Consider the following 27,635-nt stretch of genomic DNA (forward strand, 5'->3'; position numbering starts at 1 on the left):
TGTGATGCACAGCCGTCAACACAAAAACCTCAATTCCCTAAGGCCATAGAATGTATATAATATTTAATACAACATAACATACAGCACTGAGCACTGTGCTATTATTCCAGAACACAGAGCTATATTTCCACTCACCAACATTTAGCTGGAGTTTAATGTTTAGCTTTTAGTTTTTCTTTTACCGAGGCTGCCTTAAACTGAAGCCTTAATAATGTAAGTACAAAGTATGCGTGTGCGACGCGTGCGTGCGTGCATGCATTTGTGTGTATGCATTTGTGTGCGTGCGTGTGTGCCTGCGTGCGTGCATGCAGGCAGGCATGCATAAATATGCATATGTATACATGTGTCATGTATGTGCAAGTATTGGACATGAAACTAGTTGATTGGGGTCGGCAGGTCAAACCGGGGACATGAATTGGTATTCACAATCAGATTGAAAGTGAAGTTCCATAGGCTGAGAGGGTGGGCGTTTAGGGTAAGGGGATATGGAACACATGCTAAAGGACATTTTTATTTTTGGGTTCATGGGTTCATTTATTAGTTAATGATTAGTGTAATGATAATAATTAAAAAATGAGTCTTAAAAATCATGTATTGCTTTATATCGTTATAGCGTCTTCTTAACCGATAAAAATTGCTATACCTAGAAAGCGATAAAATATTTTTCATTTTTTAATTATCATCATTACAAACTAATGAGTGAATTCTTGTGCCGTGGATTCGCCAAGGCTGTAGGTTGTATGATAATGGGGGAGGGTTATGTCATTAAAGTTGCGTATTTCGATTGGGCCTTAAAAGGCTTTCAGCTTTCAGGAAGAAACCAAAAATACACAGAGAAGACATATTTGAATATTCTAACCACACCTGGGCGTCTATTAGAGTAATGTAAACTCCATAGACACATACAAAACACCTGGGGGTCCATTACAGTAATGTAATGGCACATACAAAACAGAAAAAGTACAAAAATCACAGCACTAGACCTTTAAGAAAAAGTATCAAATATCAATACTGCAATCTAGACAGTAGACACTAGTGAAAGTTTCCAGCGAGGAACATTTACTCGAGTAAAAGTGCAAAAGTATTGGCATCAACATATCCTTAAGTACCAAAGGTAAAAGTACTCATTTTGCAGACTTACCATTTATGATACCACACGGCATCATAGTATAACATTTATTAAAAACCTTTTGAAAATAGATCTACTTTGTAAGCTCACAACACATCACATTGTGACACGCTATATGAGTGTGTAGATCGGCTGTTTTCGAATAACCACAGTATATATATATAGGGCTGAAGTGGTTAACTTGTGTTTTGTAATAATAAAAAAAAAAAAATCAGTTTGTTAAAGTCAACACCTCCTCCTCTTCAGTTTTGACTACATCTACCGGTGCCCCCCAGGGGACAGTGATTTCCCCAGTCCTGTTCTCGCTCTATACCAACAACCTGGGGGCTCGGACAGTGCGAGCATGGCCGTGAAGTTTGCAGACGATACTGCTCTGGTCGACACCTCAAACAGCCCTGCTCACTTTGAGGAGGAAGCAAAGAAGCTTCCACCAGTGGTGTGAGGAGCACTACCTTCAGCTGAATGTGAAGAAGACCAAGGAGCTCCTCATAAGCCCTCGGAGGAGGGATCAGGGATGACCTCGACCCTATCCCGCAGCTGACACTGGGTGGGTGGGGAGGTGGTGGAGAGGGTCGGCTGACACTGGGTGGGGAGGTGGTGGTACACAACCGTGCACGTGCGCACGTCCTCAGACAGGTTGTACCAGGCTGTCTGTCTGTGTGTGTGTGTGTGTGTGTGTGTGTCCGTGTGTGTGCGTGCGTGCGCACGCGCGTGTGTGACACGTTGCAAGCTTGTAGATCTGATATTTTAAGAGAAATGTATGCATTTTATACATTTGAAAACTGGTGAAATGGGGTGATTCATGCACAATGACTAGGCTAATTCTGCTTCTGGTACTTTAAGTACATTTTGATGCCAATACCTTTGTACTTTTGTACTTCTTCACTTCTTCTAAGCCACTTCCCTGCCAGTTGGTATGTGGGCGCCGGCCATGCTGACGCGCAAATAAACCATCTCTAGACTCTAGCCCATGATGAAACCCAGCTCTGCTTCTTTCCTCCAACCATCAAATCACTGCCATTCCTCTGGAGATGGAACGCTCAAAAACTGGAATGAACTTGTGCCACATCGAGGTTTTTTTTTTTCTTCTTTTCGCCATGATGAAATAGCCAGCAATTCGACCAAAACAAGAAAGAAACACTGAGACCATAAGACGCATTCCACCCCCTCAAATGCATTTTGAAGTTTGGTTATAGAAGGGAGTGAGCTCAAAGGTTGTTTTCTATCCCTTAAAGTGAGTGTGGCATTACTGGCTCTATCTTCTGTTAAGTTGAACATACTAAACTGGTGTACAATTTAGGCATTTTACCAGACATTCTTAATCCAGAGCGATTTACAGTAAGCGTACACATACTGAAGTGTACTGTAGTGTGTACACACTGTGAAGTTCTTTACACAAAGTTAGGTAGCAGAGCTGGGAAAGCAAAACTAATGCTGCTAGTATATACAATATACCATGATTATATGCACATTTCATGATGCTCTTGAATCTAGTATATTCTCTCTTGCTCTTTTTTGCGCTCCCTTTCTTTCATTCAATCTTTTTACTATTTTCATCATTAGTCTGTTGTTATTATCTATGCGGCTGCATTGAAGGAAGCCAAACCAAAATGGTATGTACTGTACCTGTACACAGCATGTAACAATAAAGTACAACCTTGAACCAACCTTGAATCTGTCAGGAGTCAAACTGGGCTGAATCACACCCATTCTTCTTTCTGAACCTTCACACAATCACACACACTCAACTGTACTCTCAACAACTCAAATCATTTCACTGCCAGCTGGGGCCAATTAAAAAAATGTCAGTTGTCTGAAAAAAACAGATATCGTTGCTGTCGGGCAGAAACCTCTTATCTCCATATTATAACTTGTATTTAATTTTGTATATTAACACCCTCCTTGATCAAAATACAGCATCACACAAGCATAAAAAGTAGCAGATCCACAAGCTCGAAATGCGATGCAAAGCGATTTTGAGCTCGTAGATACTATTGATACATTTAATCCTTAAAATGTGCACTTTTGGACATGTTTCCACCCGACAGAGACAATAATATACAGTAGATCAAATCTAAAATTTCACAGATGCTTTCCAGGTTTTAACAGTTTGACTGCATAATCCGTGTTCCACACTATTTAATCCATGTTCTTCCCCTGCGTAATACGCTAAACCCGCTATTTGTTTTATGTGTTTAATGTCTCTTACAGCTTGTTGTTCTTCCGCAGCACGACGGTGGATTATTTTTCGGTTAGACATCATGGGACTATTTTCAGGGGAATTTTCATGGATCAAAGGCACAAATACTTTGGCGTATGCTCCAAAAATAATTAAACAATTCCGGCAGCCTAGGTATATGTCAACTTTTTAAGAAAAAGCCCTCAAGTGTTAATGGATTAAAGTGAGTGTGGAGTTACCATAGGAGTCAGATCTAAAACAAACACGTTGAACCAAACGGTACACCCGTTGTTCCTTCTGAACTTTCACAACCACACGCTCAACCATGATCACAACAACTCGGGAGCATTTCACTGGCAGCAATGAAATGACTGCTATTAAAGGTCAAAGTATAAAGTTTATAGTTTGTTTCCCAGCTGGCACAGTGCTGCTGCGGTCTGTTGCTTCACATAAAAATAATATACGAAGTAAATCACAACATCATGACAAGCTTCCGACACGATGCTAGACTATTGTTTCTCATAAAATCACCTTAAAATGTACCCTATAACCTGGTTCCCCCAGTGTTTTCTCACCTCACCAAGAGAAAGGGTCAAATAACCACATCTCAAAGTGTCTGAGTGCCACTTCCATTGTATGTAATTCCCCTGGAAGTATCACTACGCGGTTTTCACACCCTCTGAGATTATAAATATCGTCTCGGTCGGGTGGAAACCTATGTCCAAAACTGCTACTTTCAGGATTCAAATTCGAAAGTAGCAGATCGACAAGTTCAAAGTGTGTCGGCTCGAAATCGAACTTGCGGATCTGCTACTTTTGATGATTTTGTGTGATCAAGGGTGTTAATTTATAAAGAAAAAAAACATTGACACAAAGTGGTTTTGTGAGTTCCTTGGGCAACACTTCCTCTACTTCCGTTTAGCCTAGTGGTTTTCAAAGTGAGGAGCAGGGACCGGACCCTCAGGGTTCCTTGAGGGGGTTCCAAATGAACCCATTCTGTAACAATCACACTTATGGCGGTCCTTGGGTTCTTTTTTTTTAAGTGCGAGAACCACTTGCTTAGAGTTAGACACATTGTACCTCTTGAGTTAACTATTTATTTAGGGCAATTATAATGTATTCGGGCATATTTGGCTTCCAGGGATCCTTTTAAATGGCTAAGGATAAGATATATTATTGACATGTAACATTGACAACATGACAACAAAACAATAAAGGTCCTTGCAGACTGGACACGTTTATCGGAAAACCAGCGGAAAAAAGCTTCTAAAAATCAGAAAATTGCAGCAGTGTGCAGGGACCTTCAGAATGACAAAGTATGAAAGTATTTAATTTCATTGTAAGATTCAGCATTTAGAGTTCAGCAACTCTGACAAAGTGCTTGGAACAAAACTATGGCATCAAGCTCTCTGATTTGCACTTTGGCACATAGGAGTCTTCCCAACGGCAGAAGTTAATATTATTCAGAGACGAGGATTGTCTGCAAATGATTTGTTGCTTGTTTCAATTCTGAATGGCTCACAGTGTTATATTAGATCCATTACCTTCACAGCTGATTTGGCTTGCATGCTGGCATTAAGACTAGCTTTTTTTCTTCTCGCAATTTCAACCGCATTGTTGTGCATAACAAATAAGAGACTTGAAAATTGAAACAAAACAGCATCTCACAGCCAACAGCACGGCCTGCCTGACCTGACAGGCCCGATAGGTTGATTGCCAGATTGGGTGGAATGATAGATATTGATCAAGGATGAGGGAGCAAGAGACAGACAGACAGAGCTGAACTCACAACACCGCAACACAGTGCATACTCAGGCTGTCTATAGAGTGCAATTTCCCACGTCCCTTGAGGTCTAGCGTGAATTATTATTCCAAAATAGGATCCAGGGACCCTCACAGTTCCCAGAGGGGTTTTCCGAATGACTAGCCCAAATAAGTCCATTATTTGTACACTCAGAGTTATGTGTACTTGAAATAAACAAAACAAAAAAACATATTGATGCGTCCATTGTGCACCATGCTACGAAAGATTTTCAGCATGCTTTTAATTTTCTCTTATTTCACTTTAATCACTCTGCAATCCTCAACTATACACACCTGACTGTAATTAGCACGAGTGACTACAGCTACACATGGAATTCCCACTGATAATAGTGAGAGGATGTTTTGTCTGTGAATAAAACCCAGTCACGTTTTTGTTTCCGGCAAAAAGCCCTCCTACTGACTGGTGGTGTTGCAAATCTGCTACGATAAGCAGTGGCGTGCACAGACATTTAGAGGGGCAGGTGCTCAAGAAGAAAAAGGGCACCTTGTGCAGCGCATTTTGGGGCGGGAACCCATTTTGGTGCTTTAGCTATTGAAAAATAGCAGATCTACAAGCTCATAGCGCGCTACGAGCTTGTAGGTCTGCTATTTTTTTTATTATCGAAGAACCACTGACATAGAAACATAGCTTTAGATTGTGGGGGCCTAAATAATATAGTAGAAGCGTTTTTTATCAAGATTTGATCAATGTCACCATGGTCCACACACAAAAAAAGAAAACTTTTTTTTTTTTTTTTAGCACATTGCCAAAAGGGCAGGGGGTGCTCTAGCACCCCCTAGTGTATATCTGTGCACGCCACTGACGATAAGCACTGTGATGCTTGCCTTGGACATCTGTTCTTCCCTATGTACTATGTACAGTAGGGTATGTACTGTACTTGTACTGTAGTGTACTGTAGTATGTACAGTACACTGTATCTGACCCTCCTTCCCTATGTACTATGTACAGTATGTACTATGTACAGTGCACTGTATCTGACCCTATCAAATTAAACTTGTTGATTGTTAATATTGTCGCTGTCGGGGCAGAAACCTCTTCAAACTTTGTTTTTTTTCCCCCGTAAATGAACGCCCTACTTGATCACACTACAGAGTCACACAAAAGCATCAAAAGTAGCAGATTCATATTTTTACATGACGCTTGTAGTATGATGAAGGGGAGCGTTAATTTACGAGGGGAAAAAAGATAGCAACATAACATAAACAGTAAAAATATGGAGATGAAGATGTTTCTGCCCGACAGCTTTACTATGATGTGATTGTTATGCGAGTTTAAATTTCAAACCAATGTGTTTTAAGTTCCTGTATAAAAGGCAGGTGGCTTGCGCACATCCAGTTCCTGGCTGGTGCTGGACTAAAGGTAGATACATGAATGAAGAAAGAAGTCCGCACACAGGCTCTGCTCCAGTGGTGTTTTGTTTTATTTAAAACACCATTAGCTAATGGTGTGCCTTAACTAATGCCTTTAAATAAAACAAAACACCACTGGAGCAGAGCCTGTGTGCGGACTTCATTATTCATTTAAGTTCCTGTATAGCCAAAAGATAAAGAGCATCTGCAAGTAATGAATTATAAACTGGGAGGCCACCCTCAACAGAAACCGAATGATACAACTTAGCAGGGTGGAAAATGGGCGGCACAGAGACCAAATGTTTATGACATAATTTACAAAATTCCCATATTAAAAATAAATTAGCATGAGTAAAAGAATATATATATATATTAAAAAAATATACCCCCACAAGATCCTTTTAAATATTATCCACTGATTAGCTGTTGCATTAAAGTGCCATAAAACAGTGCTTAGCTTGTACGTGTCCATTAAGTCATTACAGACCACATGTAGCATACTGTTAAGTAGCTAATCCCAACATTTACACCCATTTATAAAATAAGCCGCTCAGGCACTTACAGTACGGTGCAAAGCTGTGGTGAACATTAGCAAGTGTTGTTAATGTTAACCACTTCAGATTCTAGGGGGGGAGGGGGGCGACATGTCAGAGACAATGAAACCGTAATTTTGGGATTTAGCATTGCTTAAGAGGTGTTCTCCGAAATAATTGATATCTTGTACCCCAGCCTAAATCCCTAAAACACCTCCGCTACCCATTACGTTATAGGTGTGGTTTGGGCGTTACAATAGAAACCAATCGCCGTGCCACATGCCATTGCCTTTAACCTAATTATGCTAATGACGTATCCAAACCGTATCCAATAATCCAACTCAATCAACTTTAACGACCGTCCGACGGGAGTTTTCATGTAAAGCATGGTAAGACTACGGTGATTAGTATTATTGTCATCACCTGAGATTAAGCTGTGTACAGTATGTGTTCAACAACATGCAAAATAACATTGACAGCTATGAGGTTGTTGAGGTGACGACAGCTTGCCCAGCTTAACAACGGTTGCTATAACCATTTGGATTGGCATTGAATAATCACTTTTGAAGTCGGGTTTAGCGAAGGGCTAATTGAGATTTCAGCCAGACATAATCGGTAGGCGGAGATCTCAGATGGCCTGGCGTTAACACGCGAGACTACACCTCCTACTGTTACTGATTAGAATTCACAATGCGTCTCCGGCAAGCACCGGGCTTGGCAGATGTCAAGAGCTGACATATTCCTCTCCCTGTAACAATATTTTCTCGTCTCCAATCCTCCGGCCCTTTACTGGCGGTCCAAAACAATGGCTAGACAGCACTGTGTGCGTGTGTGTGTGTGTGTGTGTGTGTGTGTGTGTGTGTGTGTGAGAGAGGGAGAGGGAGAGAGAGAGAAGAGCCAGCAGCCGCGAGCGGCCATTAGCGAGGGGACGTGAGACGTTATTCAGCGAGTTGCCATCACTATGCTGGGAGGCTTTTAGACAGCCAATTACAGCCCAGCCGCCTATCATTTTTGTATTTTTATTTTTTGCCTGTGACGACCGCCAAAACCCGTCAACCACCATCGTCTTTGTTTGCAGTGGACTTGCATGCATGCATGCTCAAACCTGCAACTTGTCAAAATGCGTACGATTATTCTCTCTCTCTCTCTCTGGTTCTCAATCCTTGAGGGGGTTCCACAGGGTCAGGGTCCTAAATAATTCATAGTTAGGAATCAATTAAGGGTCTCTGACTGTAACTCTGTACAAATGGAGTGAAATGGACCCTTATGGGTCCATTTTATTCAATATGAACACTGAGAATGTTACAAGTGCAGATTGGATAGATATGCCAGAGATATGAAAAATATTATTATAAGTGGCGTAAACATATCGTTGCTGTCGGACACTTCCCATTACAATCAGAACTGCAGCCTCACTCCCAATCTTCCGCCGTAGTCTGAAAACCCACCTTTTCAGACTCCATCATGGCCCATAGCACTTGCCCTAGCCAGATAGATAGATAGATAGATAGATAGATAGATAGATAGATAGATAGATAGATAGATAGATAGATAGATAGATAGATAGATAGATAGATAGATAGATAGATAGATAGATAGATAGATAGTGTCAGTGTTGCCAGGTCTATGAAAGCAATGACACCAGAAGCGAGCACACACACACACCGGTTATTCTCATGTGAAAAATGTGGCATAATTTTGATAATGTTCAACAACACAATCTGGGGTCCACCCCAGATAGGGGTCTGTAGAATGCAGACAAATCTGTATTATTCGGGGGGTCCTTGACATGAACATTTTTCAAACATGACATAGCAAGTGCAGAATAAGCAACAGCACTTACAGGAGAATTCCTGACTAGAGCTTTTCTAACCGTAATTGTTATAATGAATGTCAGAAAAATAGAAAAGCGCTAGTCTGGAATTCTCCTTTCAGAAACAAGAAATCGAATGTAAATAGATAGATGCGTTTAATGTTTGTTACAATAAGCAGGCATGGCAACCCTGGTGTCAGTGTGTGGCAGAGAGCCCGCTCTGCCATCCTGGCTTCATTCACTGTGTTCCCATTGTGCCACCGCCATGCAAATGCCACTGATGACCACGGGGTATGGCCATGTGTATGTGTGTGTGTGTGTACGTCTGCACACGTGTGCATGCGTGCGTGCGTACGTACGTGTGTGTGTGTGTGTGTGTGTGTGTGTGTGTGTGTGCGCACTTATGTGGAATAAGACATCATGCTACAATATGATGGTGCCTCAGCGATTCACTAACATGCCCTGTGGTTATATTTCTGATGTTGACCCAAAAAAAAAAACGCTGCAGAAGCCTTCAAGTGTCCGCGCACGCGTGCGGCGCCGGGCGGGCACATTTGCATGTGTGTGACTCCCACTATGTGTCTGTATGTCAGAGCTGTGTTTTAGGTCATGGAAGGGCTCTGATTTCCCCACAGACAGACGCGCGCACGCCCGCGCGCACACGCACGCACACACACACACACACAAACACACACACACACACACACACACACACACACACACACACACACACACAGGGGGGGGAATAACTGCTTCCTCACATTCTGCTGTTGTGACAGAGAGAGATAGAGAATAATATTTCTACTCCTCACCACTGTGCTGTGACATCACTCCCTGTCACCATGGCAACGTGGTCCTCCTTGCTCCTGCAGAGAGAGAGTGTGTGTGTGTGTGTGTGTGTGGACATGAATAGGCCTATGTGTTGAAGTGGCTTAGAGTGTTGATAGACTGCAGTGCTACACTACTGTCCACGGGCCATCACTCTGTGAGTGTTTGGGTGTGCACGTGTTTGTGCACTTGCATGCGTGTGTCCTCGACAGTGCCACTATAACCAGATAGGTTGGGGAGTCGGCGTGGCCAACACTGGATCACGCTAGTCTGTTTGGAACCAAAACCAGGCTTTCCGCCATGTGGGAAAACAAAGCCTGGTGACGCGAGGTCGCCCAGCGCTGACCAACAGAGTGACACAGCCATCCTTTGAGCCCTGCACTCTCACTAGTGGTGCTAGCTGTTGCCAGCGGCGGTGACCATGGATACGGCAGCTGGACTCTGATGAACCCGCTCCAGGTGAGACAGATTTCTCTCCGTTTTGGGCCTAAGCGGAATCAGCAAATGTCCCAAACATGGCAGAACGGGACGGTGACCAAACAGACCGCAGGCGTACCATTCCCATTCACAGAGCGCACGGCCAGCCAGCCAGATGTTAGCAACGCATTTATATAGATTGTGCATTACATTCACCCATTCACACACCGATGGCGGAGGAAACCATGCAAGGCACCAAACCTGCACATCGGGAGCAATTAGGGGTTCATGTCTTGCTCAAGGACACTTTAGCACTAACGCTGGGGGAGCCCGAGATCAAACTGGTCAGTGTAGAGACCAGAAAATGCTTTTCCTGTTTAATACAGAGCTGGTGAGACATGTTTAGACTCCTGTTGCTGAACAAACACTATAAAGAAATTAGTACTATTAGAATATAGAGCTGTTTAACACTTTAACCAACGAAAATCACTTGCCCTACCTTTAAAATTGTGAAATAGTGGTTGAAATGAGAGATGGGGGAATATCGGCCGCCAGCTTTAGATATAACGTGAAATCACTTCAGAAAAAATGATAGGTAGAAGCTCACAGATGGCTATAGGATCAGAGCAGCTCACAATATAACTCATACAATCTGTATGATAGAGTATGTTAATACAATGTAACTTATATATACTGTGATGGTTGGACTTTGTCTCCCTGCTCTTATATTAGGACATTTAGATCATGTCAAAGGTCATGGCTCGCCTAGACACAGGATCTGACACGAATTTGGATCCGATTCAATTTATCCCCTGATCAAGCAGGCCGGCTCTATTATGTCAATGGTACGAAAGGAATCCAGCACTACAAGAAATCGGGTTCAAATCCGGGGTATAAGAGGAAAGTTACATTCATTTACAACAAAACACCAACAATATGGAGATAAGAGGTTTCTACCATGACAACTACAGCGGTACACTGTAAGGCACAGAGAGACTAGCCTGGTTAATGAACCAGACTAATATTGCACGGACCGCGGGATATTAGTCTGGGGAGGCTCAGCTTGGATTTCATTTCCAGGGGAGCGGGTTGAAACATTTTCTCTTTGACGCAATTGCTCAGAGCGACTGTCAGTCAAAGGTCTCAAGCATTGAAAGTCACTGTACCAAAGCCCGCCCATATTGCATACCGTGTCCCGATTGGCCGCCCCATTTCTCTGGTGTAGGAAATGGGCGTACAATTGAGCCTCTCCAGACCGTAATCCGCCGGCAGGCAATTTATTTTTGCCAACGGCTGATTCGGTCTGGTTTATTAACCAGGCTACAGAGAGACGTTGAGGCTGAACGTGTACAACTCCTGCGAATCAATTAGACTCGAGGCTTTGGTTAACCGCAGTCCTGCTGAAAACACAGCAGCCAGCGCGGACCATTTAAGATTTGCATTTATAAAAGTGAGGCCCGCACTCATCACCATGCCCTTCACAGCTCAGCTTAGCATCGATCTCCGAGTGTACCCAGGGGGTCTGAAAAAAGGAAAACAACCCTAAAGCGGTGCAATGCACCTTGAGGAGCACGTAAGACCCAAAGCGAACACAATACAAATGTTATTTATCACTAGTTATTTATAATTGTGGCAATAGGCTCAATGACCTGGGCGACGTCTTGTCCGTGATGTCGGAAGCTACTTTCATTATCTCTTAATCCATCAGTAATATAACACCACGTTGCTATTAAAGCCTTAATCTCAAAGATGGCCCCATTAGCACTTCCAACCCGAGGCCAAATTAATTTCAGAGTCAGCGTTATAGGAACGCCAGAGATCATCATCTAAATATAATCCAGAGACATACAGTACACACGCACACACTCCAAACACACGTTCAACATAGAGGGTAATGAGGAGATTAATCTGCCAAGCAGCTGCATGCTGGAAGCCTAGATGAGATTGTGTCTTTTATTTACATATTCTATTTAAACGCTGATGCCTTATTTTTTAAGACAGTCTCTTTGTGTCTTGGTGAGTCCTTAGCTCATATAGAGCACCGAAGTCTCACGTCAATATCGGTAGAGAGCGCAAATCCATGGGTTCATGTACCGCCTCACATACAGTAAGAACGGTGTTTGAAAAATAAACATGTCATCCCGGCCGTTACACTCATATGGATATGAAGAACCAACTGACTGAGAGAAAACGCTATTGTTACTGCTACTGAATTAGTTACATTTTCGCTAGAAGCAGACTGTATCATATATGGGTCACTGACGGTCGTAAACCATACAGAGACACCTCTCTGACAATAACGCAGAGACAGCTTGTTTATTTTTGGACGACAATGCTTATATGAGACGATTTTAAGATGAGCCCATGTTATTCTCCATCGAGAAATTACTTCCGTGAACCAGGGAAATCGAGGGGATGAGAGCGTGACGTCAGGACTTCGGCGCTCTATGTAAGCATGTTGTATGATAACAGGGGTTTATGAAAATGTTTCCGTTGATTTGCTGTGTGATTTTGCCGGGACAAGGGCGAAAGAGGACTGTGGGCTGATGAACAGCCTCATTTCCAAACCACTGGCCGGCCTGCAGTTTTAATCTCATCTAAATGCTTTTATTAAAGACTTCTAATTGCCACACAGACTCTCTCGCTCTCACTCCCTTCAGGAGTGCCGCCAGCAGAACAAAAGCTGGACTTATTCACCCCACAAAATGGACTAATCGTGTGCAAAAAGGCACACAAAAAAAGAAGGCACAAGCTGTTTAAATCCACAGCGGAAACCACAAAGAAACCGACACTTCTCTGAAATAGAACATCAGTTCATCCGAAACAAAGAAAATGCATATACAGTATCATTGCTGTTGGGCTCTCACCTCCATATTCTAACTTTTTGTGTTTATTTTTTCATAAAGAATGTCCTACTTGATGATACTGCAGTGTTACACAAAAGCATCACAAGTAACAGATCCACAAGCATTTTAAAACCTTACAGCAATGATGGGGAAAGTCAAACTGCACTAAAGGTTATTCACACATCAGCTCCACATGTAGTCGCCCATCTTCCACACAACACCTTCAAAACATTTCACACACCGACACCTTCGAGTAACAATCGTTAGCTTAAGGAGCAGTCATAATCAAAGATGCCTGCAGTGTGAGCGCCGCTTTCATGTCATTTGTCACTTGATTTCCTCTGTGTTACACCCGCCATATTTATTTTTCATACACATTAAAAGGGCCTTGTGTTTATTATTTGGCCCTGCATCTCTCTCTCAACGAGGAAGCAAACGGGAGCTAGCTGCACTACTTAAAAAAACATAATGAGGAAACACGGCTCGGCAGGTACGATTGATCCCACTGTTTTTACAGGGCTGAGGATTATCAAAGTCTTATCTGACGATAGACGGAGCTGCTTTTATGTTATTACTTTGACTGGCGGCAGCGAAGGTGCGCGACAGAACGCATGTAGCGCGAAGGAGAGAGGGAGATGGTGTTGCGTGTGTGTGTGTGTGTGTGTGTGTGTGTGTGTTTGTGTGCGTGTGCGCACGCGTGCAGCTTACTGTGCACTCATGTGTTGGTGGAAACCTCATTATGTCCAAAACTTTTCAGGATCAGCAACTTTTGATGCTTTTGTGTGACATTGTAGTATGATCAATGACACCCCCCCCCCATCCCCCCCCACCACTAGGCATCTCAGATCAACGGACCTGGAGCTTCTAGATGTCCCGACGACCAAATTGAGGCTTAGTGGGGGCCGTGCCTTCTCAGTCGCAGCCCCTAGGCTGTGGAACACCATCCCCTACTCCATTAGAACCTAGCTCCCCCTCCATTGACATTTTTAAATCCAGGCTTAAATAAAAACCCTGTTTTACTCCCAAGCATTTGATTGCCCGTGATTGTGTTCTTGTATCAGACTCTTGTAGATATGAAAATGTCAAAATCGATAAAATCATCATTAGTCTTAATCTAAGGCTAACTTTGAAGGTGCTATTCCATGCTTCATCTTGTGGTGCCATCTTCTATTCCTTGCAGTCAAACCTTCACAACAAACTCAACAGCGTTGCATTAATGATCTGTTCCTGAGCACATCACCACCTTGCCAACAATCATGGTAAAGCACACATGGTGATATTGCTTAATTATATTATATTAAATATCAACAGTACTGCAATGAGCAATCTAAATCATCTGCAACATGTCAAAAGGCATTGAGTCGGAAGCATTAGGGAATTAACTCTAAAACAAACGACATGCCATGGGATATTAATAGCATAAAATATAAATGGCAGACTACAGTATAGGCTACACAGAAACATAAAGCATTACAACAGAACCCTAATGGATGACAGCTCCATCAATAAGTGATACAAGTGACAAAAGAACAGACTCAACAGCACATTACAAGAGCAGACAGCATGAAACAGCAATCTCCAAAGGAAACATAATTAACAGCCTTTCTCTGTGGAGAGAACACACCCATCATTTCAATAAATTGTTGCAGAAATCTCATATCTCCATATTTCAACTTTTATTAATTATTTTTTTATCGTAAACTAATGCCCTACTTGAACACAAAACATTTTAAACCCGAGCAGCATCGGAATTATATATGGCAGGGCTGAAGAATTCCTCGAAAGTACTCGAAAATCACAATTAATCACAATCACAATTAATGTAACTTATTGGCTATTCATTGAAAATAGCTTGCCTTCTTTCTCAGCATTACACAAGAAGTGAATAACCAGAACGTTGTACAAGCCATCATTCCAATCAGGCACACAAAGCCACAAACAAACAAAACCGCAAACGTTTTAGCTCAAGACCCAAAACGAGAAATTAGACATTTGCCCAGGACCCAAACTAGTGAAAATAGCAGATCTAGAAGAACACAACGTGTCTCTTCGCGCCACGTTGCAAATAGTAAGTACTACTAGGGCAGTCGCCACAAAGTTGTCCTAACATTGTCAACGACCCACAAATGGGTCCCGACGCCGTGTTTGGGAACCATGGCACTATGCCATCACAGAGGCCCTCACGGTTACTACATGCTCAAAGCTAGGGCGCTAGTATAGAACAAATTAACCACTTAAACATCTGGGCATGTCATAAATAGGTGAGCAACATTGCCGTGACATTTACCTGACATAGCTAGCCTCTAGGCTACAGGCTTCAGGTATTATTCATCAACATTCACATAGCGCCGCTGCGCCAACATATGCTGACTAGCTTGCATAGGCTGACACTCGCATGCCATGCTAAAGGGCACCTCTCGCCATTGAAGCATGCTGCTGACGGCGTACCCAGATGCAACTCATCTTTGGTTCGTAGAAAAAAGGCAAACATGTATTTCTATGGACTTTTTTGTGCTCAGTTGTCCGTCCGTCCATCCAACCAACCATCCATCCATTCATCCATCCATCCATCTATCCATCCAATGAAGCAAAAACAAAAAGCCACAAGAAATATCTTCAAAACAATTTAAGAATGTACATCATCGTAATAATCAATAGCTGGAGAGAATGTGCACCACACTTCATTAATTGTATTTACGCTGACTTTGGACCAATGCACTTTCAGCTGAATTAATTTGATCAATACTAGGCTATACCTAAACAGAAACCCCCCACACACACAAAAAGAAAGAAAGAAAGAAAGAAAGAAGAAGAAAAAATAATTGATCTCAGCTTTCCCCACCTATATATATATATATATATATATATATATATTGCTGTCTGGGCAGAAACCCCTCATGTCCATATTTTAACTTTTTGTCTTCTTTCACAAATTGATGCCCTGCTCCATACTGCAGCACAAACAAAAGTAGCAAATTATGTGAATGCTCGAAATGCAGCACGAAGATCGAGCTTACAAGTAGATCCGCTACTTTTGAAACTTTTGAATTTTGAATTTTAATCATACCAGGTATCAATTTTGGACATATGAGGTTTCCCGTCCCGACAGAGGGCGATATATAAATTAGGTGCAGTTCATTAGCACAGCTGAATAGAATAACCCACGTACGCATCGGGCTGCTGCCTACTGTGATACCACACCAATCAATCAAGAACCGCAGGCTTTACTGTACTCACTCACTCACCGTCCTCCAATCCATTATAATATAGCGCAATGTCACGGCTCGGTAAGACAAGCCGGATCGGTACGTACTGTCGGCGGCCGTTATCAACATGCTTGATGTCAATGTGAGCTGAGCTAATGGATGGAGAAAGGACAGAAATGGAGGTTTAGTCTCTGATTAGTGGTGGAGGGGTGTGGGGGGGTGGGGCGGGGGCGCCTGGTTTGCTTCACAGGAATCCAGCTGTACTGTACATAGAGTCTATAGTTCATTGGTTCTCAAAGTTGGGTCAGGACATGCCTACAGTAGTATAAACGAGTGCTCCTGCGGCAACACATTTCCATAATCCTTTTTATAGTCCCCACCATACATTTGGGAGTCCCCACCATGAGTTTAAGCTTTTCCAAAAAGATGCATGCTGTGACAGTATATCGTCTCTGTTGGGTGAAAGCTATATATAAAATATATAAGTATGTCCAAAACAGTTATTTTTCAGGATTGTTTGAGGTGGCAGATCTGCTGACATTGTTATGTTTGGTGTTGCTGGGGCTGAGTTGGCCCGTGGACACACTGACACTCTCGGACTTGTGGAGACTACATAATCACGTAAAAAAAAGGTTAGAATGTGGAAATACTGTAGGTTTCTGCTGGACAGCAACGACAGCGAAGCCTTGTATCGCCATGTTCATATGTTACTTTTTTCATATTTGTATGCCCTACTTCAGCGTCAGAAAATGGTTGGTGGAAAAGTAGGAATAGGGCAATTCCCTCTATATTGTGTTTTATAATGGTTTTAACCAATACATATTCTGAAGTGCCCGAGAACAAATAATCACTACACACACAGGATTTGTTTCCCCCTCCATTTCCTGAAAAGGAACAGTTTTGGACATAGTTTTTCCCACCCGGCAGACACGATGACATGCATATGACTGCCACCACGATTACAAATTTGAGTGTGTGTACATGTATGTGCGTGTATGTATGTACAGAATATATACTGTAGGTAGGCCTACATACCGAATATGGGGGGGGGGGGGGGTAGAATAGATGCTAGGCAGGGAGCAGGGGGGGGGGGGGGGGGGGGGAGTGGGGGCATGAGACTCACCAGTCGTGGACGAGATGTTGACGTCGATGCTGATCTCGGGAATGCCGCCGCCCCGCAGCGCCGCCACGCAGGTGTACGTGCCGAAGTCGGTGAACTTGAGGTCGATGATGTCCAGGTTGGTGGTGCCGGGCGAGATGTCGGGGTCCGTCTGCGTGATCACCATGCGCTCCGAGCTGCGCAGCGCTCGCCCGTTCTTCAGCCAGCTGAACGTCAGCTCCTCGGGCGGGGTGGCCTCCACCTTGGAGAAAAGGAGGGAGGGAAAGCCCGGTGGTGTAAACTAAAGCAGTTGACTTTCAACCACTTTCATATTCACGTTCATTATTTATGCAGCATTTGATCGTTTTGTAAATTAAGTAATCCAGGTGTTTATTAATATTTTTTTTCTCTTGAGAGCTTAACGTGAAAACAGATGGATGAATAGCGGGGGAGCGGGGCTTCGCGCCAATTTTCTAGATCGTCAGTGTGCCATATCAACATTAATTAATTTTAACGACACCACGTGAAAAGTTCAAATTTTCTTTCACGTTGTTATAATGATCATTAGACTCAGAGCAATAACAGAGTTCAGTTTTAATTAATGTAGAATGCAGGATGTAATTTACACACAAATGTGAGGGACTTCATTTAAAATAGTTTTAAAATAGTTTATTTAAAACCAAAAATACCCTCTCACACACTTGCCAGTGTGCCTAGCCCTCCAAGCAGAACCCAATGCTACTGAAGTTTCTGACTTTTTGACGACACAGAGCATGGGGTCCTGTTCCAGCAGTACCATGCCACCTGGTACGCAGACATACATAAAACATAAACGTGTTTATGGCCTGTCTGCGCTCTTTGACGAGTTTTTTTCGTGTGAGGGTTTCTGAATATGTGAAGTATAAGTACCCATACATACCGCTGCGAATATCTCCTGTGGCGCGGAAGCCGTTAAGTATTTTTAATCTATGTTTGACCGATTTGGAAGCTTGGATTAATCTCTTCCTTCCTTGTTTATTGACACCTCATTGTACCGCCTATCTGGCTAGCTAGTGGCGCTATAGCTATGACAGAGCAGATCAGAGGCAGGGACGTAGCCGCACAAGCCAACCGCACACCGGGAGGCGGTACAATAAACGGTAAACAAACAAGAAGAAATAAAGCGACCAAATCGGTCAAACAAAAAAATACTTAACGGCTTCCGCGCCACAGGAGATATTCGCAGCGGTATGTATAGGTACTTAAAGTTCACGAATTCAGAATAACTCAAAAAAAAAAAAAGGCCGTCAAATGCCGCAGATACGATCTTAGAGAGCATATTTATGTCCGCGTTCCAGAATTCCCATACGAAAATATAGTTATGAACAGGGACCCTACATAAAACTCATCCAAATTTCAGAAAAGCTTTATGGAGGGTTCCGAGAGGGGCTACCAGTGTGCCTAGTGATCACCTTCCTTTGTGCCAATGTTGGCACTGGTGCCTAAGGTTGCCTACCTCTTCTCTATGGTAACACCGGAGGAGTTTTTGATTGATTTAATTGATTGAAAATGTATTAACAGTTTGCAGAATTACAGTACATTTCAAGCACAAACTCAATACAAAGACTGTTAACTGTGAGTGGACGACCCAATTAAGCATTACACTTGTTTGCAAGAGGGTCCACCATGTTCAATTCATCAAAACATTTAGAGACGTACAAATAATAGACACTTCTATATAGTTAAAGAACAGAACAGGAATTCATCATAAAGGAAGCAAAAAGGGAAAAGAAACATATACAGTCAGTGAGGGGGAAAAGGGGAGTAGACACAGAGCACAGCACGCTCTGCCTGTGTGCCTGCCTTGAAGTCCCTTCTCTCCTCCCTCCCAGTCCCCCCCACACACACAAACGGAGTAAAGAGAGAGAGGACCAGGGCTAGAAGGAATAATACTAACCTTGTAACCATAAGCTTTTCTGTTTTCATCTTGAATTAACCAAAATAAAATCCACACGTGAGAAGGACAGTCTGACAGAGGGTGTAACAGTGGTAGACCTACGTTAGCCAACGCTAGCTCCTAATGCTAACGCCGCAAACTTACAGCAGCAGCTGTAAACAGTTATTTGATTGCCTGTGTGTGTGTGTGTGTGTGTGTGTGTGTGTGTGTGTGTGTGTGTGTGTGTGTGTGTGTGTGTGTGTGTGTGTGTGTGTGTGTGTGCGTGTGTCAACTGAATGTTTTCTAAAAGGACGACTTGTTTCCCCCACCCTGACCAGCCTATTATTAGTATTGCATTTTGGCTATAACTAACTGCAAGCCAATGAAGAATGAACCAATCAGCAGCATTGTCAGTATTTGTCTTAATTTCTAATTCATATTTATTTAGTTGACAATAATTTAACTGGAGGCCAGTGTTTTGAGACATAGGCTATTGTCTTGTATTGCTATAAAATTATAATCTTGAAAGTGACAAATTTCAGTGGTGGAGTAAAAACAACAAGGTCACATGGCTTTGGGGAGTTTGGGCAGCAGTTCTACAAGCTCTCAACATGTCATGCTGCAATGTGCTGTGGGCTTGTAGATCACCAATTTGGATAAATATTGAAAAAAATAAACTTTTTATTATTTTTATTTTATTATTATTTTTCCCAGATTTCTTTTTCAATGTATGAAGCCTGTGCCTGCACTTCATACAGCACTATGTTCCATATTCTGCTACAGTACATGTTTGCACTTAAATTAAAGCTGCATTTGATGAGGGGGGGATTGTTACTGAAACAATGTTGGTGCTTCTTGCACTTCCTTTTTATAAGCAATAAATGTTCTCCAATGCATTTAAAGGAATTATTGTGTTAGAATTTATGTTACTGTAAAAAAAAAACATTTTTTTTACTTAAATTCATATCGGCTCATAATATCGGCTATCAGGCTTTTTGATTCTCCACTAATCGGTAATCGGAAATATAAAAAAAAACATATTGGGCGATCACTAGTCAATTTGGTTTCATTTTACACTCTCAAGAGTTAAAGATCAATTAAGGGTCCATATGGTCACCAACTCTATAATTTAGCTGGGGACCACCTAGAACGCCCGGACCACTGGTTGAAAACCACTGGTGTAAAGTAACTAAGTATAATTACTCAAGTACTGTACTTATATACTGTACATGTACACTATACAAAAAAAATATACTTTTACTTCATTGCAGGCAAATATCGTACTTTTACTCCACTAAGCGTATTTGAAAACGTTTTTTGATTATTATTACAAAACATACAGTAACAACTTCGGCCCCACATACAGATTTAGGCCATTTGAAAATAGCCAATCTAAAACCTCTTTGCGCCGCATTGTGAGCTTGTAGATCGGCTATTTTCACAAGTGTGGATCCCGCGGGTAAAAACGTTGAATCTCTCTTTTGGGGCTCGGGTTAAGACGTTTGGGAACCGCTGACTTACCTGACAGGATATCTTGACCTCGCGTCCGATCTGGATGTTGTCGTCGTTGTGGTAGGGGTCTGGAGTGATCCAAAAACGACCCTTTTTCAACGCTGTGTGCCAAAAAGACAGAAAAAGGATTTTGTTACACAACAACAAAGTGCTGACAGGCAGCAGTCAGTGACATCTGGGGTGAGAAGACACGTGCAGTGGAGGTTGACTTTGAAAACTGAAACTAATTTGACATCAGCTCTTTGAACACGTAGGGATACCACAGCCCTGATCTCAATCACGCACAAACAAACTCAAAAGCAAGGACACACACGGACACACACGGACACAAGCAGGCACACATACACGCAGACACACGCACATACAGTATACGAACGCACGCAGGCAGACACGCACGCACGCACGCAGGCAGGCAGGCACGCACGCACCATGGAATTGGAGAGATAGCTAACAACATTCAACTATTGCTAATCCAATTTGTTTTTGTTTTCTTCTTCTCGTTTTTTTTTTGAGGGGGAAACTCCTTCTCCTTTGAATGAAAAACAAAAAAGCAGAAGATTTCATTATGATGCAGAGGCTGGATTGGTTCCAAACCCCAGCGCCTACTGTTTCACATTCATTAATCTCCCCCCAACAAAAACTAATAAATAAATAAAATAAACAACATAAATCTTTTCATCTTGCAATTCTATAGTGACATTATGATATCCGTTTGTTAACACGGAAAACAAAACAAAAACCTGATTTAAAGCACAGAGAAATTGGATGTCGTTGTTGCCATCGGGCAGAATCCTCTGATCTCTATTATACAGTATATATATTTTTTCTTTTTTCATAAACACCCTACTTGATCATATTACAGCATCACACAAAAGCATCAAAAGTATCAGATCACGTTGTGTTTCGAGCTTGTAGATCTGCTACCTTTGATGCTTTTGAAAAGTATGTGCATTTCAGATAAAGTACCAACTTTTGGTTGGTTTATCCATTTAAAGTTATTGCTGAGATTGTTATTGTTTTACTTTCATGTTTATCTTTGACTATGCAGTATAGAGATGCTTGGGTTGTAAATACATTTTGAAAAAGTGTGATAATTACCAGTGAATACTTTGCATTGGTAACAGGGGAGTGGGAGTTGACACTTCATCCTACTCCTTTTCGGACATTTTCATTCATTCATTCATTCAAGTAAGTCACAGTTTTGGACATATGAGGTTTCCACCCGACAGACGACGGAGCTGGGAGCTACAGCAGTGCTACGCACGCCTCCCCTCCGGCGTGATGTGACGTCTCTGAGTTTCTATTTTTGCCGCGTGTCAAACCCGACGTGACGGAATGGTGACTTCTGCCGTCAGTCCCTCAACTCAGCGCTCATTCCTACTCTCTCTCTCTCTCTCTCTCTCTCTCTCTCCGGTGGTGGCCACGGTGTGTCGACATCCGGTGCGATGGTTTTCCAGAGTGTTGGCATGGCAACTGCAGCGGCGCTGAATGTGTCTCAGACTCACAGTGTGAGTATGGCATAGAGTGATTGAATATTGGGCAAAATGACTTCTTCAGGAAGTACTCTGTCATTGTGTCCAATCTGTAGTATAAGGCCTGTATGTACTATTGCGTAAAAGTACAACAGTATTGACATCAATGTATATATGTACTGTACCAAACTGAAAGTACTCACTTTGTACCTTATTGAAAATGTCCAATCTACAAGCTCACAACGCTTCGCAACAACCTTGCAAGCTTGTATAAGTATACAAATAAAGCGTAAGCTGGTTAATGTATGATTTTTATATATGAATGTAAAAATCGACTAGTTTTCAAATAATTGTAGTGCAAGTTAAAAAGGTTCACTCCTCAAGTAAAGACAACATTGTACAGTTGTACTTACAGTAGTTACAGTACATGCCAGTGCCATGCACCGTCCAAAATGTCGATATATAAGATCACAGCAATGCACCTTTTTAACCCCTTCTGACCGGGCACCCATTTTGGTGTCGGCATCATGTTATGCTTTAGCTATTGAAAAATAGCAGATCTACAAGCTCATATCGCGCCACCGAGTGGCGCGATACGAGCTTGTAGGTCTGCTATTTTTGTAAAAATCGAAGAACGACTGACATTTCTAGAATCTGATCTCGGGTCAGAATGGGTTAGTCAGACCAGTGTGTGTCCAGTGGAAAACCTCGTATGAATCTGATCTCAGGTCAGAATGGGTTAAGATCAGCAATATTAGGCTTTAGGTTTTTTATTGTAAAGTTGCAATATTTGTAAAATTGCCTATCCTAAAATGTTTGTCAGTAAAGTAAGTAAGTAAATAGAGAGTGTGTGTGTGTGTGTGTGTGTGTGTGTGTGTGTGTGTGTGTGTGTGTGTGTGTGTGTGTGTGTGTGTGTGTGTGTGTGTGTGTGTGTGTGTGTGCGTGCATGTGTGTGCGTATGATACACCCTGCAACCTCCATGTAAAAGGAGATATTAACCACGAGCCACAATTCTTTGTTTCCCTGTGGATCTCACTCCTTTAAGACTGTGTGTGTAAACATGGTGATGTTGAATTTCCCCCCAGAGAGGAAATCATATTATTTCCATCGCCATATTGTACATAATATCGTCACTGTCGGGCAGAAACCTCACATCTCCATATATCCTTTTTATTTTATTTTGCGGTGCAAAAAAGTACAGTATACTATAGGGCTGTCCCCGACTAAGGATTTGTATAGTCGACTGATAGATGAATACATTTGCTGTTAGTCGACTAATAGTCGACTGATAGATGAATACATTTGCTGTTAGTCGACTAATAGTCGACTGAGCAAAAGAATAATTGTATATAAAAATACAATATTTACAAAAATATTGTATTATTCCACTAGGTCTGTGGGGGACATAAACACATTTGAACATTCTGACTGTTCAAATCTCCAATGTGCATGTGGAGTGTGTCTGCCTGTGTGGCAATGTGCCACTGCCTGTGACTTGAATCGCACAGTGCGCTGGCCTGATAAGACCCCAGAAAAGAAAAGAAAACCCCCTTTTTTTTTTTTTTTTTTTTGTGAACAACTGAGAGGCTTGTCATTAGCCAGATTGAGCACAGCAGGTGAGATTGAGATTCTGTAGTCTATCGGGCCAGCGCACTGTGCGATTCAAGTCACAGGCAGTGGCACATTGCCACACAGGCAGACACACTCCACATGCACATTGGAGATTTGAACAGTCAGAATGTTCAAATGTGTTTGTCCCCCACAGACCTAGTGGAATAATAAAATATTTTTGTAAATATTGTATTTTTATATACAATTTTTTGGGGCAAAAAATTAAAATCGAGGTCAGCCCTAGTATACTACAATATAGTACAATATAATAATACTCTGTTACAAGTAAAAGTCTAGAATTTGAAAGTTTTCAAAATGTGTAAAGAATCTTTTGAAAATAATCTAAATGTATGTACAGTATATAGGGCTGAAGTGGTTAATCAATGTATGTTTTGTAATAATAATTAACCCATTCTGACCTGAGATCAGATTAAAAAAATGTCTTCTACATCCTGACAGTTTTCATTCTGACCTGAGATCAGATTAAAAAAATGTCTTCTATGTCAGTCGCTCTTCAATTTTTCAAAAATAGCAGACGTACAAGCTCGTAGCGCGCCACTGGCGTGCTATGAGCTTGTAGATCTGCTATTTCTGCTATTCTGAGTAAAAGTACAATATTTGGATCCGAGATGTGGCGGAAATTGGAAACACTCAAGTAAAGTACCTCAAAATTGTACTTAAGTACAATACTTCCCACCACTGTTATTGCTAGTTAACTTCTTCATAGAAGAGTCTCATACAAAATTAGTGAAAACGTCAGATCTCACAAGCTCGTTGTGAGCTTGTAGATCGGCTATTTTCACTATTTTAAATGCTTTTTTGACATAGGAGGTTGTCACCAGACGCGGTGACAATATTATGCACAATGTGAGGTTAATGACATGGCATTATGCACCCTGCGCCGAAGGCCATTAAGACGAAGCATTCCTGCATTCAAATAATATCCCTGTGTACACATATAGATACAGTATAACATCAATATTATGAAACTATCAGGCAGCATTGTATACTGATACTCTATATGCTAGCAGGAGATCCGCACCCCGCCGTCCGCCGCACAGTGAGAGCGCTTTCTAGAACTCTCCCGAGTTAAATTAACGCTCACGAGATCGCTGTGTGACTGCCAAAGCACAGCTGGTAGGCAAGCTTTTGAGAGATGAAACCGCATTTGTTAGTGTATATTTGTGAGTGTGTGTGTGTGTGTGCGTGTGTTTGTGCGCGTGCGTGTATGACTCATCATTGTGCTGTCACAAGCGACAGTGGGTAAACATTTTAATGAATTGCACTTCCGTTCTGTCCTTCTTCCCCTTCGCATGTAACAAATGTCACAGACTGATCTCGTACTCCCAGCTGGAGGGACACGTTTGCATTTGTGACGGGGATGCTTAATCAGAAGGACAATGAGTTCTCCTTAGTCGGAATTATTATTACCGAGTAATAAGCCTTGCATGTGAACTGAGTTTGCAGCCCACAACAAACCGTTCATCAACAGCTGAATGCTAATGCTGTGAAGTGACACATTCTGAAACACAATGAAGTGACACATTCTGAAACACGATGAACACCATTGGTGGAGTGTGTGTTTTTGTTATAGAGGCTGGTAATTGATCTTTGGCCTAGGGTGCTCTGCTACAAAATACACTTATGAGTATCCTTATGCTTGAACATGGAACTTCGCATAATATACTGTATATAAAATCCTCATCCTCATCAAACCCTGTACACTGAAGACACGCTCCATATATGGCCAGTATACAGAATTCTTTCATATGTTGATCTGACCCCCCATGCCAAAGCACCAGTGCTCGCCCAACAGTCTGCTGTCACCCAGGCGGATGCGTGCACGCGACCTCGCCCTCAGGCGTCCGTCTTACGGGTTTTATTTCTATATGCTATAAAGCACCACGTCATAGTGAGTTACAATTAGCAAATGTTTGGGTCCTGGGACCTTCGTCAATGCCTTTAAAAGGGCTTTCATTTTTCATCACCCACGCCCTTAAACAACTGCATTGGCTTCCTGTCAAGTTCCGCATCACTCATAAACTCCTCCTTTTCACCTACAAATGTCAAAACACCCTGGCTCCACAATACCTCTCAGGCCTCCTCCATAAACCTCCTGTGACACGGAACCTGCGGTCCACAAACTTGGACCTCCTCTCTGTCCCCAAGGCAGTCAAGCGAACCGTCGGGGACAGAGCGTTCAGTGTGGCAGCCCCCACCCTGTGGAACTCTCTCCCATGCTCCAACACTGGGCTCTTTCAAGGCTGCCTTGAAAAGACACTTATTCTCTCAGGCTTACGGCATATAGTTGTTGATTTTTGACAGTACAGTACAGTACAGTACAGTACAGTACAGTACAGTGCAGTGCAGTGCAGTACAGTACAGTACAGTACAGTACAGTACAGTACAGTACAGTACAGTACAGTACAGTACAGTACAGTACAGTACAGTACAGTACTCCACCGTGGCTGTTGTGCTCATGCATTTTTCAAAACGTGGCTTGCCTCAAACATTTATAATCAGCTTCCCTTAATCTTTAGATTTGTCGAGGCTCCTTTCGCTTCTGTCTAGTGTATACATGAAGCACTTTGAATTGCCTCTCTGAATGAGAATGTGCTACGCAAATAAACTGGCCCTCGGATGGGAACACTGCATTGCAAGTAGCCAATTCTGCTACGATGACCGCTTTGCGCTCAGGCGAGATAAGTGGGCACTTCATCTGCATTTCACCGGACAGTTTGTGGCAGATGAAGCAGTTGCAATTCTGGAGAGTCATACAAGCATGGAGATCTTTTAAAAGAAGCCCTTTCTAGCACGCTCTTGTGGTGCAAGTGTTCCCGACCGTTCCACCACAGCAGAGTCTATAGGGTAGGAGGTTCCCGTGTCAAGGACCCCCAATGAATATGTATTTGGTCGCAGAGTGTTGAGACGGGATGAGTAGAACGGAGGTGCTACAGTATGTCCTCCCGTCGAGGGCTCCTGACTGGCATGTAGTGGCAGTGGCAACACAGAAATGTTAGGTGACGGTTAATTGGCCGCGTTCGCATGCACACACACAATTACTTTAAACATGGAACCGATCCACAGCATTCGACAAGTACTAGTTCATTTTATCTGTGTTGGAGCTCCTCAGTGCGGTTGTAGAGTTCATGTGCAATTGTGCACCCATGTGTGTGTGTGTGTGTGTGTGTGTGTGTGTGTGTGTGTGTGTGTGTGTGTGTGTGTGTGTGTTAGTGTGTGTGTGTGTGTGTGTGTGTGTGTGTGTGTGTGTGTGTGTGTGTGTGTGTGTGTGTGTGTGTGTGTGTGTGAGTGTGTGTGTGTGTGCGTGTGCGTGTGCATGTGTTGCTTGTTACCTGCCGGTCTGCCGAGCCAGAGACTCTATTCCAGCTTGGTGCGTGAAACATTACAATTTATTAAATCAAATATAAAATATTCCCTTTCGTTTTGTGTAGGTGGTTTAAACTGGTGTTTGGATGGGAACTTTTCTTATTTTATTCTCCCTCCACCAATCCAGACCAAATGCAGATTAACCTTTTATGAGGATTCTGCCCGGTAACAGGACTTTCCCATTTAGTCGGGTAAGTAAACTGCGTCTCCAAACTTTGTTGCATAATTTCCTGGGCTTAATTCATTCAGTCATGTATGTAATGTGCGTGTGTTTATGCAGTATGTATATAATACATTATGCATTTGTGAGTGTGGAAGGGACAGTGGTATACAGTACGTAATGGCAGGGTTTTTCTTTTCTTTTTTTACAGAGAAGCCCCATTGTGGACATTGTCAAATTTGTATTTTTGCCACAGACATACAAAATGAGCAGACAACCCTAACCCTGAAAATAAAATATTTGAGAACCACTAGTAGTAGTGTCGTTGTAAATAAGTGTCATACATATTCTGAA

General features: G+C 42.4%; 1 protein-coding gene across 1 annotated transcript in view; it reads right to left on the minus strand.

The window, feature by feature from the left end:
• LOC310876264 (MAM domain-containing glycosylphosphatidylinositol anchor protein 2) overlaps positions 1-27,635 on the minus strand; it is a 355,337-nt gene that overhangs the window by 126,479 nt on the left and 201,223 nt on the right. Inside the window, 2 exon segments of the mRNA XM_083789750.1 lie at positions 17,249-17,486; positions 20,661-20,752. Of these exon segments, the coding sequence (XP_083645876.1) occupies positions 17,249-17,486; positions 20,661-20,752 (330 nt within the window).

The sequence above is a fragment of the Protomyctophum parallelum genome (assembly GCF_964188405.1).
Source record: "Protomyctophum parallelum genome assembly, chromosome: 19".
Lineage (NCBI taxonomy): Eukaryota > Metazoa > Chordata > Actinopteri > Myctophiformes > Myctophidae > Protomyctophum > Protomyctophum parallelum.